Source organism: Trypanosoma brucei, chromosome 9, assembly GCF_000002445.2.
Source record: "Trypanosoma brucei brucei TREU927 chromosome 9, whole genome shotgun sequence".
NCBI classification, from domain to species: domain Eukaryota; phylum Euglenozoa; class Kinetoplastea; order Trypanosomatida; family Trypanosomatidae; genus Trypanosoma; species Trypanosoma brucei.
Window position 1 is genome coordinate 405 of NC_007282.1, and position 23266 is coordinate 23670.

Consider the following 23266-nt stretch of genomic DNA (forward strand, 5'->3'; position numbering starts at 1 on the left):
ATCATTATCTTTACTGCTCTTATTATATTATTAGTATACGCACACTCACCATACTCTCCTATTATTATTATTATTATTATTATTACTGCTATTAGTATAATATTTGTATATACACACTCACAACACACTCCTATTATTATCATCATCATTATTATTATTACTGCTCTAATTATAATATTTGTATATGCACACACTCACAACACTCTTCTATTATTATTATTATCATTACTATTATTATTACTGCTCTTATTATAATATTCGTATATACACACACTCACAACACACTCCTATTATTATCATCATCATTATTATTATTACTGCTCTTATTATAATATTCGTATATACACACACACAACACCCTCCTATCATCATCATTATTATTATTATTATTATTATTATTAGTATAATTATTACTGCTCTTATTATAATATTTGTATACACACACACTCACAACACTCTCCTATCATCATCATCATTATTATTATTATTATTATCATTATTACTATTATCACTATAATTATTATTATTACTGCTCTTATTATAATATTCGTATATACACACTCACAACACCCTCCTATCATCATCATTATTATTATTATTATTATTATTATTAGTATAATTATTACTGCTCTTATTATAATATTTGTATACACACACACTCACAACACTCTCCTATCATCATCATCATTATTATTATTATTATTATCATTATTACTATTATCACTATAATTATTATTAGTACTGCTCTTATTATAATATTTGTATATAAACACACTCACAACACTCTCCTATTATTATTATTATTATTATTACTGCTATTAGTATAATATTTGTATATACACATTCTGACAACACTCTCCTATCATTATTATTATCATCATTATTATTATTATTACTACTCTTATTATAATATTCGTATATACACACAATCACAACACTCTCCTATTATTATTATTATTATTATTATTACTGCTATTAGTATAATATTTGTATATACACATTCTGACAACACTCTCCTATCATTATTATTATCATCATTATTATTATTATTACTACTCTTATTATAATATTCGTATATACACACAATCACAACACTCTCCTATTATCATCATTATTATTACTGCTCTTATTATAATATTCGTATATATACACACTCACAACACTTTCCTATTATTATTATTATCATTATTATTGTACCACTAAATAATATCCATAAAGCTTATAAATAAAACAAAAAAATTAAATTTTAAGACTCTATCACCATTTTTCTTCACACCTATAGGTCCCTGTCATGCCAAAAATTCGTATTTTTTCGTTTCCGAAATTTTCAAAAATATGCAGAGTTTAATCTAAAAGTGTCACAATATATCGAATATTTCAGATGTGCGAAAAACTCACAAAATAGCATCGTTACATAAAATTTATGGAATGGAGCAAAAATCCTTTAGAAATAACTCTTAAAAGTTTTATGCTAGAATCAAAAATGCAAGCCAAAGATGGGCCTTGTGAATGACAATAGAATTGCTACCTGTGGTGTTTTGGGTTTCTGCTGTTCCTGTTTCTTCAACTTGAGCTATGCATTTGTCATTTTTTAATTCGCATCCATCTTCTGTTTTGCATTTTTTTGTCATTTATCGCTTTGCATTTGTCGCTTATTTCTTTTCTCACTCCAGGACTGCTTGATGCAGTTGCTGCCGCCCTTGAGTCTATGAGCTGTTTGCCTTTCAAAAATGTTAGAACTTTTGCGGCGCCGTCGCTCCCTGCTGTTTCGAAGATCGTCTTGTCAAATGTCGTTTCTATTACTTTCAGATTGAGTGGCGCCTTCTCGATTGAATCTGTTATTTGTGCTGTGAACGGGTTTTGGTTGCTGCCGAGGTAGGTGTCTGTTATTCCCTTTTTTGACTGCGGCTCTGTTGGTGCTTTGCCACCTGGGTTTATCAGGTCCGTTAGAGCTTGCAGTGGTTTGTCGTTTGCTCTAACCGTTGCCATGATATTCGGTGTATTGGCGTATAAGTGGGTTTTTTGAGCTGAAGGATGCTGCAGAGTGCATTGCCTAGAGTATCCTTGTCGTATTCTGAGTACGGAACTGTGTCGCTGACTTTGGCGCACGCTTTTGTTACCACATTTGTGAACAGATTGACGTCAACGGTTTTGTAGGCCGTTGTTTGCTCAGTTAGTCTGGTTGCCATGGGGTTGGTCCTTTGATTTACGAAGTCGTTGCCTTGCTCTATGCATGCTCCATGTTGCGTGGCTGATGCAGTTGGTGTTGTTGTTACTGTGCCTTTACAATGTTTTGTTACTGTGAACGTTGTTGGCGGCTTTGCAAGGTCGACCAATTTGATTTTCGTGTGCTCGGTCGGTTCTATGTCCGCTGCTTTTACGCCACCGGTTTCAGATTCAAGTGTGCAGTTCGTTGTATCTGCTGTGAAGGACGCTGTGCTTGTGCACGTTGCCATTCCTGTTACGCTGCTTAGTGATTGTCCAGACTGGGCTTCAGAGCTAGAGACGTTCGCCGTCTCCGGCTGTGTTTTGTGTAATGTCAGCATGGTGGCTTCCTGCTGCTTGATTGCTCGGAAGGCTCTTTCGTATACTTGGCTCTCCTCATTGGTTTGGCTGTCCAGCGTGTGTGGGTCTGTTTCGGTTACCGCCATTGCAAGAAAAGTTATGTGACTCGGCTTCTCTTGGCTGAAAGCGGCTTTTATTCTGTAAGCTAATGCTGCTTGTATTGCTTGCCGGCGGATCGCTATTGCAGAGGGCAGAGATTGCTCTAGTTTTCTTGCCAATTTGTGAAGGTACTGCGCCGCGGCGCAAGCAGTTGATACTGCCTTCGTCGCCGTGTCCTCTATTTCTGCGGCTCCTACAGGCATGCTACTGACAAGTGTCATAACAAATGCGTGCCACAGGCTTTGTTACTTCATTTTTCTATGCTGTTTTGCTTTGACCAGAGACGAAGAGCTGTTTTATCGCTTGAATGGGGTCTTACTGCCTCATATGGTGTCGGTATATGAGGAAAACGGCAAATGCACACCTGTGTTTATTATGTCTGTAGCCCTTTGTGTTTTGTGTTGGTTCCTAATTTTTTAAGTTGCTACGTTTCCCAATATTGTTCTCTATTTAAATCCTTTTCCTCCTTTTATTCACTATGTCAACACATTTCACGCGGCACTATTTACCTTTATTGACATATCCTGCTGTTGGTAAAACTTGCAAGTGCTTCACGGCCATTTTGATTTGCCCCTCGTCGGCTTCAGTGCTAATAGCCTTGAAACGCCATCAGATTAAGCACAACCTCCGCAAAAATATCTTCCTTTGTACCAAAATATTTTCTAATAAAATATTTGGCGCCATCGGGTCCTTTTCATTAATAAGTATCTTCCGTCCTGTGCTTCTCAATTGTTTTACACTGTCATTTTATTCTTTATTTTTCATTTTCTTCGCCTGCTGTCGCTTTTTCTGTTAATAAAGTCCAGACCGCATTTATCTTGTATAGTGAACTCTGTTTGTCAATCATTCCCTTGTGCATAATAATGCCCACCTCTGTGTCTGTGCAGGAAAATTCGCATATTCTATCTCCTTTTCCATTTTCCTTCCTGAATTCCTTCAATAATAATATTCCACGTACTCTCCATCTTGCTCATTGTTTCTTCTAACTCACTCGCTCTCACATAACCTTTGCTATCGTTTTAACTTCTCGCATTTTTCTCTTCCACTTAGTCATTATTATCATTACTGCTCTTTTTATTACATTAGTATGCACACACTCCCAACACTTTCCCATTATCGCTGTTAATATTACTATTACTCATAACTCTAAATAATATCCATAAAATAAACAACATAAGACAAATTAAAATATCACTCATTTTTCATACCGTGCCACCCTACTAATTAAAACCTATAAGCAACTTTCACACCAAAATTTCATATTTTCAGTTGCTGAGAAAGTGTTAAAATATGACAAAAATAGCTAAGTTTATAAATTATATAGAGTTTCATAAAACTGAGAAGAATTATTTTAGAATATTAGAATGCTAGAATTCAACGAAAAACTAGCACAGCAAGCACCTGAGGAACAGAAACTCTCAAATTGCGAGAAAACGATTTTTCATTTTACTTGTCAGTTTCAACTGCCGGAAAGCATCTTTCACCCTCAGGCTTTTTATCATCAAAATCACAGCCAGTTTCATCTTTCCAAGGTTTCTCTGTTGTATGCTTTTTGCATTCGTCTGCTGTTTTAGGTGGATCTGCTGGTTTGTCTGCTTTTGATGGACATGAGGAGCCAGCTTGGTGTTTCTTTTTTTCTTCCTGTTCCTTAATGAAACGGCGAACAGTGTAACATGTTGCGGCATCTGGGATTTCTTGCGGTGCTGATATTGTCTTCAGTTGTCTGTCGCCATTTCCTCCTACAGCGGCTTTAGGTTGTGTCAGGTCGTCAAGCGACTTCTCTACTGTGTTTTTAATCTCTTCTCCATTTTTGCCAATGGATTTCTTTAGTAAGTTATCTACTTTGGTTTTAGTCTCTTGGTTTCTGTACTTTGCGTTTTCGCCGTCTATGGCTTTCGCTGTTTTTCCTTGAGAGCGCCACTTGTTATTACCGTTTTTAAGTCCAGGTTTATTGTTAGCTGGCTAAGCTCAGAGGTTACCTTTTCTAGGACTGCTATGTTTTTTTAGCTCTGCCGCAATGGTTTTGGCGCTCGGTATGGCCGTGTTGGCTGTAGATGCTGTATACTCTTCCTTTCCACAGTCTGTTTTGCGCGTTAGTTTAAGTGCTTCTTCGACGAATAGGTTGCCGTCTACTACCGCTAGTTTTGTGGTTTGTCCGCTGATGCAGGCGTTGCTGGCTGTGTGTTTGTATGTGGCCGCCGCATGTGCGCACACCGTGAGTACTGAGGCCACTGCGGCGTTGGTTACAGTTACCGTTTTTAAGCTGATTAATACGATTGAATTCGTTCTTGTGCTGTCTGCCGTCGGCGGTGTTACATCAATGTCTCGGGCGGTGGCATCCCGCATGCAAGCCGCGTTTTCGTTGGTTTTTGTCGTCGGTTGGATTTTCGAGTAACTTTTGTCAGAAAATCTGGTTTTTGCTGTGACAAAGTTAGAGGAATCAATGGCAGCTGTTGCTAGCTCCGCTACAGCTTCCATTTGGCCACAGAGCTTGTAAGCTGATCTCGCCGCAGCGTAGATCTTCTGACGGTGCTTATTTACTTTATTTTGTACTTCATTGACCGACTGCAGCAGTGTTTGCGCCAGAAGATTGTCGACAAGCGACGGTTGGCCGCTTGATGCTTGAGCTACTATCTGTAGCTTAGCCGCTGTAGCAGCTTCTGCAACGCTCTGCTGTGCTCCTGTTGTTAATATGGCCAGAGCGTTGTCTGCCAGTTCCTTTAGATAATCTGCCGTATGTCATGTTTTTTTGCTGCCGCCTTCAGTGGGTGCAGAGTAGGGGGGCCGACTGCATTTCTTGCTGCGAATAGAGCTAATAGAATGTATACTCTTACATGCAATCCCGGTAAAGGTACATGTGTCAACGTTACTGTTAAAGTCCGTCGGAAGTTCTGGCCGTTTCTGGTTTGCTGGTGCATCGCTACCTTCTTTTGTTTTTTGAGAGATTTATTGCTCTTCAAGGTGCCAAAAGTGGGAAATTGTACGCCATATGATAAAAGAATGTTTCTAGAAAAATAGAACTCAGTTGAGCTAAAATTGTCCACTTTAAAAAAAACTTTATAATTGTACATCTATATCTCAAACAGTTAAGATTTGTTTTTTTTGCTTCTAATGCACCCCAACTTCTTTTGTGCTTCTGCAACTGAAATGAAGATATAACGCTGGCTTTTCTGCCTCACACGTTGATATTTTCATTTTTTACAATAATACTGGCTTACTTTAGACCTCTTTCTTTTTTTTCTTGGAAATTAATATACTGGTTTCAAAGTTTTTCCTGAAGTTTCTTGATGCTTTCCGTCACTGCCGCGTCAGTGCGTATTCTTCTGGGAATTAACTGTTTCCTGAAATCCCTTAATGTGTGGCAAGTTTAGCAATACGAAATGGGAAGAGTATCATTACAATTTTTTTGTAATTTATAGACACCATCTATCGCATCATATACGTTGAATTTCAAGCCTTTTTTTCCTTTTGATTCTCCTTTCGCTGTTAAAACTAGTATATTAGAGTTCTTAGTTTTAAATTCTCATCCACATAATATAATATTGTTGCCGAAAAATGTTACTAAATTTTAGTGTATTTGTTAAGAAGAGGCTTTTGACATTATATAAACTTACCCAGTCCATCACCATCTTTTACCCTTTACAGCTAGACATTATGATCGGTAATCAGAGTAAAAACAATAGTCACCACAATCTCTGGTGTAGTATCTATCTTTTTTTAAAGAAACGCAGTGCATCATCGACAACTCCTCTTCCTTCTAAAGTATTGTTTCCCCCGGTGTTGTGATATCCGTATCGTCTTGTTTTTTTTTCATATTTTCTTCCTTTTCAATTAGTTTTCTATCGATGCTTCTGTGGGAAACGTAGCAAAACTATTTTTCTTGTGTGATAGACTCTGTCACTCCACAATTGTCCACTTAATAACATCCTTGTATGATAATATATTTCATCCTATTTGTGTTTAAAAATGCATATATTCCATCTCTCTCCTTTTTCTTTAATAAAAATTCTTTATGCTCTCCGATTACTACTCCAATTCACTCACTTATTAGAATTGCACCCTTGTTATTAATTAAGTGTCTCTCTTTAGTGGTTTCGGCTAACCCACTACACATCTATTATAATATTAGTGTAAACAATCTCATAATACTCTCCAATAACTATCATTATTATTACTATTATAACCCTGACTGATATCCATAAAATTAAAAAATAAGCAAAATAAAACGAATTAAGGAAATTATAATAGCACTCATTTTTTATACACTATCACCTTGCTAATTTTCACCCATAGGACACAATCATAAAACTTTTAGCACACTTCATAAAATTTTAGCGAATTTTCTCAAATATCAAATCGCATAAAATTCATAAAATTGAGCAAGGGTCTTTTACAAACTTAATTATAGAATCAAAAATGCGAGCAAAAGAGGCTCCTTGTTAATGAAAAAAGAATTTCTTCCTGTGGTTTTCGTGGTTTTTCCATCTTCTTTTGCTGCCTCTTTCTTTTTTGGTTTGTAATCCGGATATACTACACATTTTTTATTTGGTCCGTCACCGTCCCGTTTACAGCCATCTTTGCAAGTATATCCTGCTACTTTGGCCCCGCACTTTCCATCTGTTTGTCATGTTTTTTTTTTCTTTTCTTGTCATACCCGAGCTGCCGCAAGCCGGAGTGCTATGCCCTTGAAATAGCTGCTTTCCAGGGCTAGGTCAGCGCCTGTTGCTATGCTGTCTAGAGTTCCTTCCAAATCTTGAGTTCCTTTTTTGTATTTTGCCTGCTTGGTGTAGAGGCCGGTGGTATATCGCTCTCTGAAGGCTGTAGCATCGTCGTAAGTACTTTTGATGTGTTGTCTGATTTGCTCGGCTTCTTTGTCTTCTGATTGTGTACCTGCCGGGATTTCAATTGTTAGAAGTTGGGCTGCAATGTACAAAAAGTCGGTGTCACCGATTAAGGTGTCTATTGTTGTCCTTTCTAGGCCGATCGTTGGAGGTGCTTCTGCCTTTTTTGCTTTGCACAGCAGTGATGTTAACTTTGCTGCCGACGGGATTTTTTTTTGTGGATCTTCTGTCTGGGCCTCCCAGCTCTGGTTCAGTCGTTAAGCTTTTTTTGTTTGTAATAGCTCGCCTCCATATGTTGTGCCAGCCGATTCTGCTACCATCGAAATGCTGCTGAGCGTTGTCTCTGTGGTAGATGTCGTTTGGCATCTGCCGCTGTTGTCTGTGTCGAGGGCCGTTGAAAGCGTGAGTTCCAGGTCGTAGCTGCTCAGTTCGACGTCTATCTCCGGTTAAGTAGCTGCCTTTACCTTGGTTGCCCGGATTGCCGAGATTTCCTGCCATTCTAGCGGTGGGTTGCTTACTGTTGTTGGGTCGCATTTGTGTTCGACGTGCTTGTTCCACGTCTTTGTAGCTTTTCATTTGGTGTTTGTTGCTTGTCTGTCGTTTTGTGAGATTGTTATCGACGTATAAGACTGTGCCCGCCCTTGGAGATAACTTATGCACTGGAGAATTCCTTCTCTGACGCCGGTTAGTGTTTTCTTGTAGGTCGATCCTTTGGCTTTGGTTTTGTCTATTTTTAGCCGGCCAAGAAAAGCCAGTGCCGAGTAGGCATTTTGTTCTGTCGGCGTTGTTGCTTTTGCTGCTTTAAGTTGCCATATGTGCATCAGCTTGTCTGCTTGCTCGACATCGGTGTCGGTTATCGAAATTATGGACTTGAAATCCTCTGCTACTTTATGCAGATATTTGGTCTCGTTGCAGAGAGAGGTTATGGCACTTTCGGCTTCGCTTTCGGCCGTTGCGTTTTGTATCTTTAGCATAGACAGAGTTAACACCAGTACATGCTATTGGTTGTTGGGCTGAACCATCTTACTTTGTGGTCTTTCTTCCCTTTCTTTTCGTATTGCTTATAATTGTTAGTTACTTTTGGGGCTGAGTGGTGAGTATATTTTTTTCAATTATTCCAACCCTATCGACACTTAGGACGCTAACAGGGACGCGAAACTGAGGGTATGAAATATATCTTTTAGCTTTTGATGTCTTCCTGGCGGCATGTCAAATTGCCTACATGAATAAGCACCAGTCATTTGGATGATATTTGGCTGTGCTGTGGTTGTAAAGGAAAGCTATATTGACCGTCTATTTGGTTGGGGGAATTTCGATGCTTGTATTTTTCATTAAATTCCATGTAATATCTGCTTATAAAAATACAAGCCGCATTCACCCGTTATCCGTCAAATTCCAATGTATTGTCAAGCGGTCGAACATCTCTATTTCTATACCGCACAACGAAAAACCTCTTTTCAGATCTCAAACACTTACAACTCTGATTTCTGTGTGCTTCTAATGCGGTTCAAATCCTGGTCTACGGATTGATCTGTAATAACGACATAACGCTGTCATTTTTGTCGTAAGGATGAGTTTTGTCATTTCAAGTGTTATCCAGTCCTCCTGGTGTTGTCTTTCATCTAATCAGTGCCCTGGTATAGAGGTAAAGTACAATGCTCGTTGCAGATAGTACCGGAGTGGATCCCAGCTGGCGGCAAGTATTTAGCTTACACTAAGAATGGATCTGCCTCAACATGCCGCCAGGGTCCAGTACCAGAAGAGAAATCGACTGGGAAGCCGAATGTTCCATCCAAACGGCGGCCGCAACACAGGATCTGACGCGCCCGCTCCGTGGGGAGAGAACTATTACTAAGTATTCCACGGTCCAGCGCCCTGCTCAGGTAGAGGAACCCAAATTACTGATGCAACCCCCGTCTGGGGAAGCAGACGGATATGGTAAACATGGTTCAGATGCAATGCAGGAGAGTATGGAATCGAATGGGCGTCAAATGGAGGACGCTACGCTTAACAAGGTCGCGGGCAGTCTGCCACCCGTGGGTATAGATTCATCAAAAAAAAACAGGGGGTTTTAGTGGGTAGGAACGCCGGTATCAAGCGTTGAGCCCCATACTACACCATGTCCTCGTGGTGTGGTGTGTGTAAATGCATTTCCTCCTTACAATTGGATAGAGGAATGCATGGTCCTGACGTTTGTTAGAGGGAAAATCAAAAAAAATCATTTCCACCGCTGTATCAGTCTTGATTCGTTTTTTATTTGTCGTTGTAGGCGTAGCCAGCGCCGTACAAAGCTTCAAGTAATTTTTTTGAAGTGTTGATTTTTTTTCGGTTATCCGCTGTTCCCTATTTAAAAATTTCTTCCGAAGTGTCTGCTGTCCGTCTGCTAAGTGTTTGAAAGCCTTTCGAAACCGAAGTTTCAAAGCTTCTGGTATGGGAAGATGGTATTTTTTTGAAAGGTTATGGCTGGTGTCGCGGTACTTGCAACGTCATCGTAGATCCACCTCAGTTATACGAATTTAGGATCATCATGGCCCTCAAAGAAGCCCTTTGTCGTTGGCTCCTTGTCTCCAGCTTCAACGTTAGGACACTTCTGAGCGTTCTTAAGAACTGCGACTTTTTGTTCTTCCGATACTGTCAGATTGATCTTTTGTAACATGGTCACGATTCCACTCATCACATCGAATATAGGCTTTTTCTTCCCTTTCTAGCCTTCCGTCACATGTGGCTGAGGAATTGGTTTCGCCAAAAGCCGATACAGCTTGCAAATGGCTCTGAACTCTTTTGCATTTTCGTCTGCTGCGCTTAAGTTGGATCCAGTAATAACGACAGAGAATGCTGTTTTTTAAGAACATCTTGTCGCTTCCTCAGTTCTACTGCTGATTAAAGAGAGGCAAAACAAGCTGCAGAAAATTATATAAATGTGAAATTATACATGTTATAGGAAACTACCCGAAGCTCATGTAGAATGCAGCTTCACGGCTACGGCTGTTCACTTAAAACAGCTGTTAGTTAATACAAAGAGTCTCCACTTTACATCTAATATATACCACTGTGTATCTATCTAAAAAATTAACATTTACTGGCTCTGTGTGTTTCTAGTGCGTTACAACTCCTGTTGTGCGGATGCATCTCGAATAACGGTGTAATGCTAGGATTTCTACTGTACACATAACATTCATCTTTCCTTACTGCCATTCTGATTTGTTGGCAATTTCTTTCTTCTCTTTGCCGTCTCTCGTTTTCATAACTTCAATTTGTGCTTTGACTTTTTGTAATTTTCTGTCAATTGAGAGAAAACGTGTATTCTTTTGTGAATTAGAGGCTCTTTAAAGAGTTTAAATTTCTCACCTGTGTAATAAATTGGAATTAGTGGAGTCTCGCCGTTAAGTCCTGATGCTTCATAGAAATCGCCAATCGCTTCGTATATGTTCTATGTTAAGGACATTTCGCGATTTTTTTCCTCATTTTTTGTCTACGGTAATCCACTAGTAGAACAGATTTTAATATTCCTGTCGCTGTAACATCATATTGTTTCTAACAAATGTTGGACATAATTACCATATATGATGAGACGAAGATTTCAACTTTACACTGCACATTTTCAACCTCTTCCTCATTCTGCTTCAAAGCTGGATATTAGGACTTACCATCAGAAGACTATATTTTCCACAGACGTCACCTCTGCAGTAGCATATATTTACTTTTGAGTGAAATGTGGGGCATAATCTTATCCTGTATCATTTGTTTCGTGGTCTACTGTGCCGCGCATCCCATTGCTACATTCTACATTTTTCCTTCTTTTTTGTTGGCCCTGTTTCTTCTAATAAAGAAGAAACATCATTTGGGCTGCACACTTCCAATTCCCCATAATTTCTTCGTCCACTATCTACCTTTGTATACTGATGCACATAATCATATTTGTGTTTGAAACTTCTCATATACCATTACCGTCTCTTCTCTGTCTTTCAGCCTTCCCTTTAATAATATCCGTTGTTTCGTCTTATCTTCTTTAGAAATCACTGGTATACCCACTAACTTAATCTTATTACACTCTTGCCTTTGTTTTACGTGCTTATTGTTTTTTTTCAAGTCGTGCTGCACCACCACTATTATTATAATATTACTGTAACTGCAACCTAAATTACTCCTATTATCTATAAGTTGACAAAATAAATCAAAAACGTTTTACCCTATCACCCTACTGATTTGCACTCGTATACCACTATCATGCTCATTTCAACATGTTTTTCTTGTTTTTTCTTTTCGAAATTTCCCTTTATTGCATGTTTTTATAAAAAAGTGTTAAAGTATCTCCAATTTTAGAAAAATTTGTAAATTTTTACAAAACAGAAAAATTTCATAAACTTCATAAATTTAGACAAAAATATTTTATAAACTTTATTTTAGAAGCAAAACTACAAGCAAAAGAGGGCTTTTATGAATTAAAATAGAATTGCTTCCCGTAGTGTTTGTTCTTTTCCCATCATTCCCTTCTGTTTCTTGGTTTGATTTTTCTAGTTTTTCTTTCACATCCTTTTTCAACTCACACTTTTTGTCTTGTTCGTTAAAACTGCACCCCTTATCCTTTAGGCCTTTACATTTATCTTCGTCATCTTTTGCTTCACCGCAAATTTTTTCTGTTGCCTTTGGATCTTGGTGTTTGGTAGACTCTTCTAGCCTTTTATCAAGCGTTTCGAAGTCTTGGGATAAGCGTTGCTGGTAGTAGCTCAACAAGTTGGTTAATTCGATGCTGTTTTTGATTTCCCCGAGTTTTGCCGGAGTTGGCCGGGCCGCTGCACCTTTTGGAATATCCTCTTTTTCAATTAATGTTATAATTGTGTTGATGGTATCCGCCTTTGTATTGGAGAAAACGGCTTCTATTGCTTTCTTTCCATCGCTGCCTTGGTGGTCTTTTGCTTCGCCGAACAAATTTTGCGCGGCTTCCTTCAGTGCCGCTCGTTCTGTGAGGTCGCCGCTTTCGTTGGCGTACTCTGTGGGCAGCGTCCGGTCGAGCAATTTTATGGCTGCGTGTGCATGACTCCAGGCGGCTATCCCGCCCTCGCTTGCTGTGATTAGGTTTGCCTTGGTCGCCGCTGTCAGCTCTGCTGCGCTGTTTGGAATCGTTAGGTACCCAGCCATCACCGTCACCGCTGCTGCTGTTCCCTCGCCCTTGGCGAAACCCTTGCTGGTGTGCGCCGTTGTTAGGTGGCATTCTTTGCTTGCCGCTGTTGGTTGGTGCTTGTCGCCGCCGGTCCCTTCGACTAAGTTTATGTATCCTGCGGTTGTTATGTGGGTCGGTGTCCGTCGCGTTGCGGTGATTGAGCTTTGTGTTAGCTTGCACTCTGTTTGCCCGAGTTTTGTCGTAGCGCTGCGTGTCACTGGCGTGTCTGCGTTTTCATCTGCCAGTAGGCACGCGTTGTTGCTCCCGTCGACCGTTTGCTCCAGTAGCTTAAGGAAATCGTCGACCCGACCCTTTACGTAAGCGCTCCGACTGGCGGCTTCTACTTGTTGTTTTATATAGGTGTCTTTTAGCTGTCTAACTGCTGCGGCTGCTTTTGCTTCGTAGGCTGTTGCTATGGTGATAGCCGCTTTTGTCCATTTGTGCATGGGGTTTTTTAGGCTGAAAATTCTTGCTCGCTTCGCTGCCGCGTCGAAGTCTATTGTGGCTGCGATCATCTCCGTCGCTTCTTGTAGAACGTGACCTGCTATGCCGTCTAATTCTTCGCTTACTTGACATAGCGGTTCCCACGTGGATTTCTTTATGCCGACGCCTGTGGCGGCGTCTACGCGTTTAAGCGCGGTTGCGAGAATCACCGTCATCACGAAAAGCACTAATGGCTGCAACCATTGCGAGCTCTGCATATTATCCTCTCTTTTTCACCTTCTCTTGAGCAGCTGTTGCCTTGGCCTTGCAAAATAGAGGAGGAAGTTCTTAGCGTTGGTATTTCAGTGAACATTCGTTGATGGAAACTTGACTGATTGTCCACATGCGAGGTAACTTTGCTAGTAGTTGGGGCAGCTTTTTTCATGTCTGTGGTTTCCGGTGGTTACACCTGCAGCGCTACAGCTAATAAAGGCGGTAGTAGAAGAGTACATTCTAGCAGCTCGTTCTGTGTACTGTAGCGCGGGTGTAAGGCTCCGTCCAACCAGGCATTTCTAGTAGTGTTGTTACAGAAAATTTTTTTAGAATGCGCTTGGCTATGCTGTTCTTAGGCTGGACGTTTATGGAGTTCCATGGTTGTTGTTCACCGGTGTTCGGGTTACAGGCGACAAGCCACCTTTGCATTCGGTTTTCCTAGCAAACCTCTTTGCAGTGTCGCGCCGTAAGACGATCCTTGGTTCACGACTTAGCTGTTCCGCTGCGTAAGACCAGGAAGGATAAATTCTCCACTGCTTTGGTTTGTTTCTCGCAGCCCTCTATTTTTTTCCTGCTTCAGCTACGATAGGAATCTCTTTTTTTTCACAAAGGCCTGTCCTGTTTAAGTTACGCCTGTATTCTGCTTCAGAAGGTCCATGGTGTTTTGGTTTAGGCTGTGTTCCGGTGCACTTAGAGCGTCCGCATAGTGCTTGATGATTTTGGCTATGATTGGTTCGCATACGCACGATGAAGTGCATTCGTTGTTTTTGTTCGTAGAAGTATGTGCCTTTTCCATTATTTTAGAGTAGAATAGAAACGAAATTGTAAGTGTTGAGTGTCACTTCATCTTTTTTTCATGGTTTTTTTGTTTAGGGGATAAGGTGAGTAACTTTTGGAGAGTCCATTGGAAACTTCTCTGTGCTTTGCCCCTTCTGCGTTAAGGATAAAGACTGTCCATTGAAAATATTAACCTAGACAGTGCGTGTAGGAAGAGAAGTGTCGTGTCTTCCAGCTTAGGTGACCTTTCTGCGATACCTTGGTATTTCTCATTGTATTTTGTGGCTTAGTTTTCTTTTTTTTGTGAGGTGCCCTGTCATGGCGGGAAGAAGGCAAATTTTTCTGCTGCATTTATAAATGAAGGTGCTATAGCGGTTACACCGCCGTCAGTTCCTCTTAGTTGTGCTTGTATAAGACTTATCGTGAGCTGGTGTGACGTAATCTATACGATAACTACAGTTGAAGTAAACTTCAACTTTTTGGCGGATGTTTTGCCACATACGAAGCCGATGTGTTTGCCAGGTAATCTGCCGCCGTCATCGGCTATCGACGGAGATGATTGCTGTAAAACCTCTATGTGTTTCTTTGATGGTTTCTTCTGCTGTGATAAAGCGACCGTCGTACATTTTTGCTGTCCTGCAACTTCTTTGTTTGCTTTCCTTAAATTTTCATAACAATTCTTCATTACCAAGTATGCTCAAACGAAGCTATTGCGCAGGTCAGTGTTGAGTTCGTGCCAGAAAATGGTTTGTTGCCAGGTGTGTTTGCCGAGGCATGGATCAGCAGGAGGAGATTGTATTTGATAAATCCTGCCACTTGTCGGCTCTGGTCTGCGTAGTCAATCGTTTTTACTCGTCAACCCTGTTTTGTGTTGTCTATTTTTGTTTATATTAACCTTCGAGCATATTTTTAGTTGCGTATGCTCCCTATAGTTTTTCTGATGTTCTACCAGAGCCATAAAAATCGGAACAATCTCCTTTGCATCAATTTAATCGCCTTTTCAACTCATAAATTAAAACACGTTACCCGTATCTCCTTCCACACAGTAAAGTAAAACCCCACATTCATTTGATAAACCGTTACTCACTTGATGGATGATACTGCTGATGGCACGCTGGCAAATGCCCAGGGACCTACAAATGAAAGACGGTGTCCCAGCAAGACGCTGCTGATCCCTGTGCTGTATGATGCCGTAGCCGGAGCACAGCAGTGTTCCTCATGAAAGGAATGCTTCTGACTCTTGGCTTCTCCAGATGAGACGGGGTACTGGACCCTGGCACCACGTTGAGGCGGTCGGCATCGCCAGGGTACTCACTTGATTTTTTTTTTTGGAATTTTCTTCGTGCCTTCGTGAGAGTTTCCCCCCACTGGCGCGGCCATCAACCATCACCGTAGAGCCCTGAGATGCTATCGATCTGGCGACTGTGGCAGAGTCTCCCTTTTTTATTCAGCCTAACACACCCTCTATAATTTTTGTTGTAGCTCCGCAGTTGAACGGAATACAGCAGATGGGGCGAGAAGCCCCCCACTCCGGACTCTCCAAAATATGTCAATTAGCAATCCTTTTGTTTTGTTTTTTGTTATTCGTTTATTATTCTCTTCTCCCTCTTTCTGTTTCTGTTGCTTGCTGATTGCATACCTCCTCTGTCTCTGAGGGTGTCTGGACTATTCCTGCATCCGGTGCTTTTCCTGCTAGCTCCACACTCGGCAATAAGGGGGGAAGTTGCAGAAGGGAGAGTGGGTTGTATGACTGTTACATTAGGGGAGAACTTCACCTGCGGCCGGCTCCGTTCAACCGCAATGATAAACTGCGCCAGCCTTTTAGAGAAACATACATCCTGCACACACTCACCTTCTACCGCAAACCTAACACGTAAATCCTTCAAACCGGGGCAGCTCATCAAGTGCAGCGACGTTTCTTCGCAGTCGCCGCGTTGGCTGGTAACAGCGCGCTCTACCTTCATACCGTGCATCTTCTTTTGATGTAGGGTGAGGCCAGTTTTGCTAGCACACTTCCTTCCGCATGTCGGGCACACCAACATGGATGCTTTTGTATGCGGGGAATCAGTGGCACACAATTTTGTGCTCTTGCTGCATTTAAGCTCGACTCCCTCACCTTTGTGGAAAGCCTTACAGTGTCGGATGAGGGAGTCCCTGCAACTGAGCACTTTTTGGCACACACCACACTGCACCTCTCCTCTCCCCCGGACGTTAACGTTTCCCTCACGGGCACGCTTACGAGGGAATTGCACCAACACCACGGTACCTTCCTCCGTCACTATGCTTTTATGTTTGAATTTTTTGTGTAGTGACAGGGAAGAGCGTGTACCGAAGCTCGCCTCACACAGGTCACATTGAAACGGCAGCTTCCGTGTATCCTGAGGAGCTGGGGCTGCTGGGACGCTACCATCTCCTTGCAATGAGTCCTCGTTTTCTTGCCCCCTTTTCACGCGGCAACTACCGCTACCTATGCCATGTATTGTTCTAAGGTGGTGTAATAGTCGGCCTTGCACTGCGAATTTGGAGGCACAGAGGGTACAATGAAGCACCTGCGGTATCATCGGGACTCGTGTGTTCGATGGTAGAGGAACGATCGCCACCACTGGAGGGGGCTCCGGGGGGATATCCACTGCAGGTGTTGCATCGCCGTATTTGATCCTCCGGAGGGCATCAGCTCGCACAAAGCCATGTTTGTTTACCATGTGCGTTACAGCACTCGAGCGGCATTGGTATGTGGCATCACATTCCGTACATTTGGTCGGTTCGGAGGTTCTCTGAAGAGTGCGTGTCGCAACAGTTGGGGCCGTTTGTATTGTTTGCCCTATCTCTGCATGTTGCGGGTTGCACCATCGGCACTGTGGAGGCACACTCGGGTTGATCTTTCGCAACATCCATCCATAGTGTCTTGAAGACCCAACCCGAAAGCGTGCCAGTGCCGTTTCTTCTTCCCTCGTCAGTTCTTCTTTATGTTTTGTTGGAAAGTGGTTGCCCGTGATACCAAACCTATGAGTGTTCTCATGGACTTCTTCCGACTTAAGCACTCGCTTCGCATAAGCAATGATGTCGGGGATCCATGTGTCTCGCAACTGTGGTAAATCTGCGGCCTTTTTGGCCATTTTATCACAAACCTCATTCCGTTTCACGCTACAATGGCCAAGCACAAATTGCAGTCGGATACGCACTTTCCTTCTCTGAACTTGAAGCAGAAGCCTCCATAGTCGTCTTAGAATTAGCTCTGTTACGGGTAGGGGGCCTATCTGCAGTGCTGTTAACATTGACAGCGAGTAAGAGAAGATGGACAACCTGCTCGGTGTGCTTCTGTATGCCAGAAACCATTTCAGCAGCCTTTGCAGTCCTATCTCTAATGCTACGCATTCCGCTCTGTAACTGCATGAGAGTTCCCCTGCTCCGGTCTTGGGTGCACAAATCAGCGTGTTGTTTCTATGGAGCAGGGCAGCTGCTCCGGACTTCTCACCGAGGGACACGGATCCATCAGTCCACAATTCGTAGTGCTCTCGTCGCGATGGCTCCTTCCCCCTCCGTGCAAAATGCCGTACAAACCATTTTTTGGAAGCCTCCCTTTTAACATCGTCAGGGTCATCAGCGCACACAGGCTTTACCTGCGTGTGAAATAGCGGTCGGCAGCTGTGGCGGAGCGTCGATGTCTCTAGTGGGTGCTCGCGTGGCTCAATGTGGAGGTGGGGGTAGGACCTCATGATGCGGGAATGTAGGGCTCTGACTGGGTGTTTGCTGTGGTATACTTCCTCAGCACTGCGCCGCAAACATCCGCCTCGTGACTCACACATCAGCATGAATTTCATGCTGCACACAAGAGTGGCCGTCTTGAGTGGCAGGAGGTTTTCTTCCAGCAGAGAGTCCTCTTTGCGCGTCCCATGCGGTATGCCAGCTATGATGCGACTGGCTTTGTGTTGTGCTGCTGCAAGGAGGTCGCGACTTCGTTTCGAAGCGTCCCAGTACCATACCTCAATGCCATACATGGGGTGTGCCTCTACGAGTGCTAGATAAAAAGCTCTCAGTACTTGTCGTCTTGGCCCCCATGTAGAAGTTGAGATGGCTGCTATCTGCAGTAGTCGGAAGTCCATCTTGCGTCTCGTTTCGGCCGCATGTGTTGCCATCCCTTGCAGACACTGGAATGTTACTCCTAGAAGCTTCGGTGTCCTGTCAGCTCCTATTCTTTCGCCGTCCAGTTGTAATGTAAGGGAGTGGCGCTCTATACACCCGAAGAGTGTGCACTTTGTTTTCGCTACGTTGACATACATGAAGTACTCTTTTGACCACTGTAACACCACGTTTAGGCCGCATTGTAGCGTGAGTTGATGACATCCCTCTCTTTGTGCCTCGCAAATAGAGTCAGGTCGTCTGCAAAGAATCCGTGCTGCAGTAACGGCACTTCTGCAAGGAACTGGCTCAACGAGTTCATGACAATAATGAACATGATTGGGCCAAGGACAGTTCCTTGTGGCACTCCTCGCTCAAATGTTCTGCTTCTGGAAAGCTTCTCCTTGAATCTCACTCTGCCAGTTCGGTTACTCAGAAATGATACGCACCACTTCACAATGTGGGGTGATACCTTCATTCTGTGCAATTCTCTCACAATTTTGTCGTGTTCTACTGTATCGAATGCCTTCTCGTAGTCGACGAATACAGCACCCGTACGAGATTGGTGCGTGGGACGGCAGAGGGCAGCACGGACGTGCAGGAGTTGTTCGAGCGTTGAGCATCCGGGGCGAAAGCCTGATTGCTGCGGCGTCAGCTGGGACTCAACAGTGTCTCTAAGTCTCGCGGCAATTATGCGCTCTATGACTTTGTAGAGACAGCTCGTGAGCGTCACTGGCCTGTAAGAATCGATGTCCTCCGCCTTTTTTCCGGCCTTCAGGATGGGGATGATAACACCAGTCTTCCATGCAGGCGGCACGACTCCCGTTCGTAGGCTCTCATTGAATAGCATCAGAACAACATTCAGCGCTGCTCTACCGAGATGTTGCAGTGCCTCGTTGTATAAGCAATCAGGTCCGGCTGCGGATCCACTCGGTAGCAGTTTGATCGATCTCCGTAGTTCAGCCATCGTGATGGGACTGAACTCACTCGCTATTGTCTTTATGGGTGCCGGTGGGTGTGAGTCGATGTGCCTTCTTTCTCGGGACGAGTACAGTTTACTGAACCTCTCAGCTTGACGGTAGTCCGTGATGGCCGCGTAATCTACAAGTACAGCCGGTGTGGTTAGTGGTCGTGGCGCATATACCTTCTTGACAATGTGCCAACTGCAGCGGTCTGACACCGCAAGTCTGGAGCATAGCGTGCTCCATCTCTTCTTTGTGGTACGGTCCAGGATCTGCTTACGCGTGACTACCAACTTTTCCCTTCGGTGGGATGTTCCGCATCCAGCGATCTCTTCATCGAGTTTCGCGAGCGCAGGTGTCCAATGTGGTGGCGTTGCTCTGCAGCCACGGGGGACGGAGACCTTCGTCGCAATGCGGATGGCAGAGCTCAATTTCTGTTCCAGGGTGTTGACGTTCTTCTCTCTACCAATTTTCCTGCAGAGCTCGTCAACCTTGAGACGGAAATTACTCCAGTCAGCTTTAAGCCATGCGTACATGGGCTTTCGAAGCCGCGGGCAACTCAGTGCATCTGTGCCGTCTCCAACGATAACGTCGAAAAATATGTGATGGTGATCGCTATCGGGAGAATACAGCGATGTCCACGTGTACACTGTGCAATTCCTTGACAGTGTCACATCAGGGGTGGACTCCCCGTGGTGGAGCGCGTATCTTGTGCACTCACCAGTGTTGCAGACCAGAAACTGGTTGTCAATGCACCACTGTGTGAGGGTTTCACCCTTGGTATTTGTTGGGCTCGCGCGATCCCATGCCAACGCGTGTGCGTTAGCGTCTGCACCGATGAGCTGGGCACCGACAGTTGTCAGAAGCGTATCTAGGTCAGTTGCCGTGAAGATATATTTTGGTGGGATGTATGCCGACGTGACAGTCAGCGCCGTTGCACGTGTAAGGTGAATTGTTGCATGCACTTGTTCAATGCGACCAACAACGGCCATACCGGTATCAACTGGTAGGTCCTCCCTTACTAGTATTGATACACCACCTCCTTTGCAGTTAAGAGCTATTCCGTGATGTTGGTAGCCAGCAACGCTAAAGCAAGCCGCCTCTCCAGGCGTCATCCTTGTCTCGCTCAACAGACAAAAGGCGATCCGCTCATCAACAAGGGTTTTGTGGAGTGCTAATCTCTTTCCTTGAGATAGCCCGGCGCAGTTTCACTGCATCCCGCGCAACGACGGGCCGGGATTCTCTTCCACATCACCGGACAGCAGCATCTTGGTGCGGATGATACTGCTGATGGCACGCTGGCAAATGCCCAGGGACCGACAAATGAAGAACGGTGTCCCAGCAAGACGCTGCTGATCCCTGTGCTGTATGATGCCGTAGCCGGAGCACAGCATTGTTCCCCATGAAAGGAACGCTGCTGACTCTTGGCTTCCCCCGATGATACGGGGTACTGGACCCTGGCACCACGTTGAGGTGGCCGGCATCGCCGGGGCTTTGAAACGGAAGCAGCGAAGGCTGAAGCTCACATAGAACAAACAAGTGCACACGTCAGAGCGCACAGGCTCGCGGCCTTGTACTCCACAAGTTAACACCAGATCACCGGCCACCGAGCACTGGCCCTTTTGTTGCAGTCTGAGATCAACAACGAAGCTGAAAACAACAGAACAGCGTCGACGGCCAAGCGAGAAGCAGCAAAGGTACTAGCCAGCAGAACTATGCGGTTACCAACCTTTTTGCAACTAGCCGCGAAGTCAGTCACCAACCACGCAGCAGCACCGGCCGTAAACACAGTCAACTGGCCAAAAGCCAACGCCATCACAACTGAAATAACATCGACAATCACCACACAACCAACAGAAAACTGCACAATCGAAAACCAGACGACAAAAACGACATCAAAAATCCAGGTGGACCACAAATCCATATTCAAGATGAAGATGCTCCCCGACAGCTCGTTTCAGCCGGGAGAAATAAAGATACAAGCCACAGCAGGCGGGTCCGACCCCACAAAGGGCTGGACACAATGCAGCGACAAACAAGGAGTAGTAGCCAACACAGGCGAGGCAATAAACACAAATTACTTCGGAGCAAGGCTAATAGTGACGCCCACATCAATAGACACATAAGACACGACCATCTTTACCGACGGCAAGCAGTGATCATCCTGCAAAACGGCAACATTCGCCGGCGGCTTCGTAATAACACAGAAAGAATACACAACGCGCCTGGTGTGCGAAGCAACGCTCACCACGTACCAACTGCCAACGCTACCGACTACCCAAAAGCTAGCAACTCTGAAAACGTCCCATAAACTGGCCACACTAATCAAATTGCTGAGACAGGAAACGACAGGTGCTGACAAGCAAGGTCCAGACACGACCAGTAAAATAGAGGCAGTGCTCGGAACAAGCGAAACCGACTTCGACAGAAACTTCGTACAGTACGTAAAGGCTGAAAAACGCTCATTTACAGTCGGAGGAAAGACATTAACTGGTAGTTTTTTGGAACTTGCCAAGCAGCCGGAGGCAGGAGAGTTGGCAGCATAGCTAACAGCAAAAGCAACAAACCGCCGGGCAAATACAAAAGAAACAGGCAGTACATCCGACAACGGTAGCGCCAACACACAGAAATGCACAACCATACCAACTGCAGATGAATGCAACCCGGAAAAAGGTTGTGAATTCAAAGATGGAAAGTGCCAAGCTAAAGAGGGAGGGAAAGTGGAAGACAGGAAAAAAGAGAAATGCAAAGGGAAACCTCAAGATGACTGCAAAGCTCCGGATTGCAAATGGGAAAATAATGCTTGTAATACTCCAGTTGTATCGTAAGAAATTGGCTGACGTTCCCAATTTAGCATATTTAAACACACTTTGATTAAAATGTGAAAATTATGAAAATATAAAAATCATATAATTTTGGTGTGATAATAGCCAACGTCTGGAACATAATAAGCTTTTATGGTATAAAAATTTACTTCTATTATAATTATATTTATTTTATGGATATTAATTAAGTTTAAAATAATAGTAACAAAAATATTTGAGATTCCGCATACTAATATTATAACAAGAGGATTAAAAATCATGGTAATCATAATGATAATGATAGGAGAGTGTTATGAGTGTGTTCATACTATTAATATAAGAAGATCGGAGTTTTGTAAAAGCCATATGGTTTGAACAAAAGAAAAGAACTTAAAACAATGGCAAGGGAACTGTGGGATGAAGAAAGTGAATGGGAATACTGAGAGTATTATTAATAGATACGCAAAAAAAACATAAATAATTGGACGGTTGAGAATGTGAAAGATGTTCAGTTTCAAACATAAACATGACTATGGGAGTTACCATACGCAGAGATAAGATGGAGGGGCCAATAAGAAAAGAGGTATTGCAGTACAAATTGGAGTCATCACTTTATCCATAAAAACAGAGACAGAAGGTAAAAAAGAAAGAAATAATACAGGAGAGTATTGTGCTCCACATTTCAATATATAATGAAGAGAAGCGGCGGCGGATATGATGCTAGCAAAAACATTGCCGTTAGTTATTACCGCTACTCCGATCAGGGTCTTATGAAATCCGATGGTTAGGATAGTTATAAGTATAAACTAGTAAAATTCTCAGTATGTATCCACTAATAATGCTCCTACCTACTGTAATACCCGTAACAGTGCATGATTAAAAAATTTGATGAATGCAAGTGAAAAAGGAAGAATCATAGTGTCAGGTGCTAGCCGTGACAGAAGCGAATTTCTGGGACAGAGACCGTAAGTGTGTGATCAAATATAAGTTTTAGACACGACACACATTCCTTTCAAGACCCATATCGAAACTATATGAAGGCATTGTTTTTATTTGTTAACACTGTTTCTTCAACTAAAAAACTTCGTGGATAAATTCATATACATTCAAAAAATGTCTTATACCTTCCTTTAATTTCAATTACTTTTTGGAATAAAGTTTAGTATATTGAAAGATTTATTGGTTATATTACATTTAGTGTATCGAAGTACTATATCACTTCAAGAGGATATAAGAAAGGAA

The 23266-nt window shown here is 43.0% G+C and overlaps 3 protein-coding genes and 5 pseudogenes across 3 annotated transcripts, besides 15 other annotated features; 3 read left to right on the forward strand and 5 right to left on the reverse strand.

Annotated features, from left to right (window-relative positions):
• Nucleotides 1–98: part of a microsatellite that runs on past the window's edge.
• Nucleotides 1–1175: part of a repeat region that runs on past the window's edge.
• Nucleotides 132–160: a microsatellite.
• Nucleotides 209–426: a microsatellite.
• Nucleotides 462–641: a microsatellite.
• Nucleotides 674–908: a microsatellite.
• Nucleotides 944–982: a microsatellite.
• Nucleotides 1018–1065: a microsatellite.
• Nucleotides 1169–1193: a microsatellite.
• A 26-nt stretch (nucleotides 1194–1219) lies between these two features.
• Nucleotides 1220–1250: a sequence feature (AT_rich).
• Nucleotides 1251–1466: 216 nt separating this feature from the next.
• Nucleotides 1467–2918, reverse strand: Tb09.354.0010 (annotated as a pseudogene).
• Nucleotides 2919–3142: 224 nt separating this feature from the next.
• On the forward strand, nucleotides 3143–3460 carry Tb09.354.0020 (hypothetical protein, unlikely; the record flags this gene model as incomplete). Its single annotated transcript, XM_798275.1, has 1 exon — nucleotides 3143–3460. One exon carries the CDS (start codon nucleotides 3143–3145, stop codon nucleotides 3458–3460), a length of 318 nt encoding a protein of 105 aa, XP_803368.1.
• A 578-nt stretch (nucleotides 3461–4038) lies between these two features.
• Tb09.354.0030 lies at nucleotides 4039–5582 on the reverse strand (annotated as a pseudogene).
• A 1484-nt stretch (nucleotides 5583–7066) lies between these two features.
• Nucleotides 7067–8479, reverse strand: Tb09.354.0040 (annotated as a pseudogene).
• A 762-nt stretch (nucleotides 8480–9241) lies between these two features.
• Nucleotides 9242–9580, forward strand: Tb09.354.0050 (hypothetical protein; the record flags this gene model as incomplete). The annotated part of the gene is made up of 1 exon (XM_798276.1): nucleotides 9242–9580. The coding sequence occupies one exon, from the start codon at nucleotides 9242–9244 to the stop codon at nucleotides 9578–9580; it is 339 nt and encodes a 112-aa protein (XP_803369.1).
• A 518-nt stretch (nucleotides 9581–10098) lies between these two features.
• Tb09.354.0055 lies at nucleotides 10099–10357 on the reverse strand (annotated as a pseudogene).
• A 1546-nt stretch (nucleotides 10358–11903) lies between these two features.
• Nucleotides 11904–13367, reverse strand: Tb09.354.0060 (variant surface glycoprotein; the record flags this gene model as incomplete). Its single annotated transcript, XM_798278.1, has 1 exon — nucleotides 11904–13367. The coding sequence occupies one exon, from the start codon at nucleotides 13365–13367 to the stop codon at nucleotides 11904–11906; it is 1464 nt and encodes a 487-aa protein (XP_803371.1).
• A 1864-nt stretch (nucleotides 13368–15231) lies between these two features.
• Nucleotides 15232–15447: a repeat region.
• Nucleotides 15448–15459: 12 nt separating this feature from the next.
• Nucleotides 15460–15712: a repeat region.
• Nucleotides 15460–20712: a repeat region.
• Nucleotides 20465–20712: a repeat region.
• Tb09.354.0070 lies at nucleotides 20705–22048 on the forward strand (annotated as a pseudogene).
• A 133-nt stretch (nucleotides 22049–22181) lies between these two features.
• Nucleotides 22182–22261: a sequence feature (AT_rich).
• Nucleotides 22262–23266: the final 1005 nt, after the last annotated feature.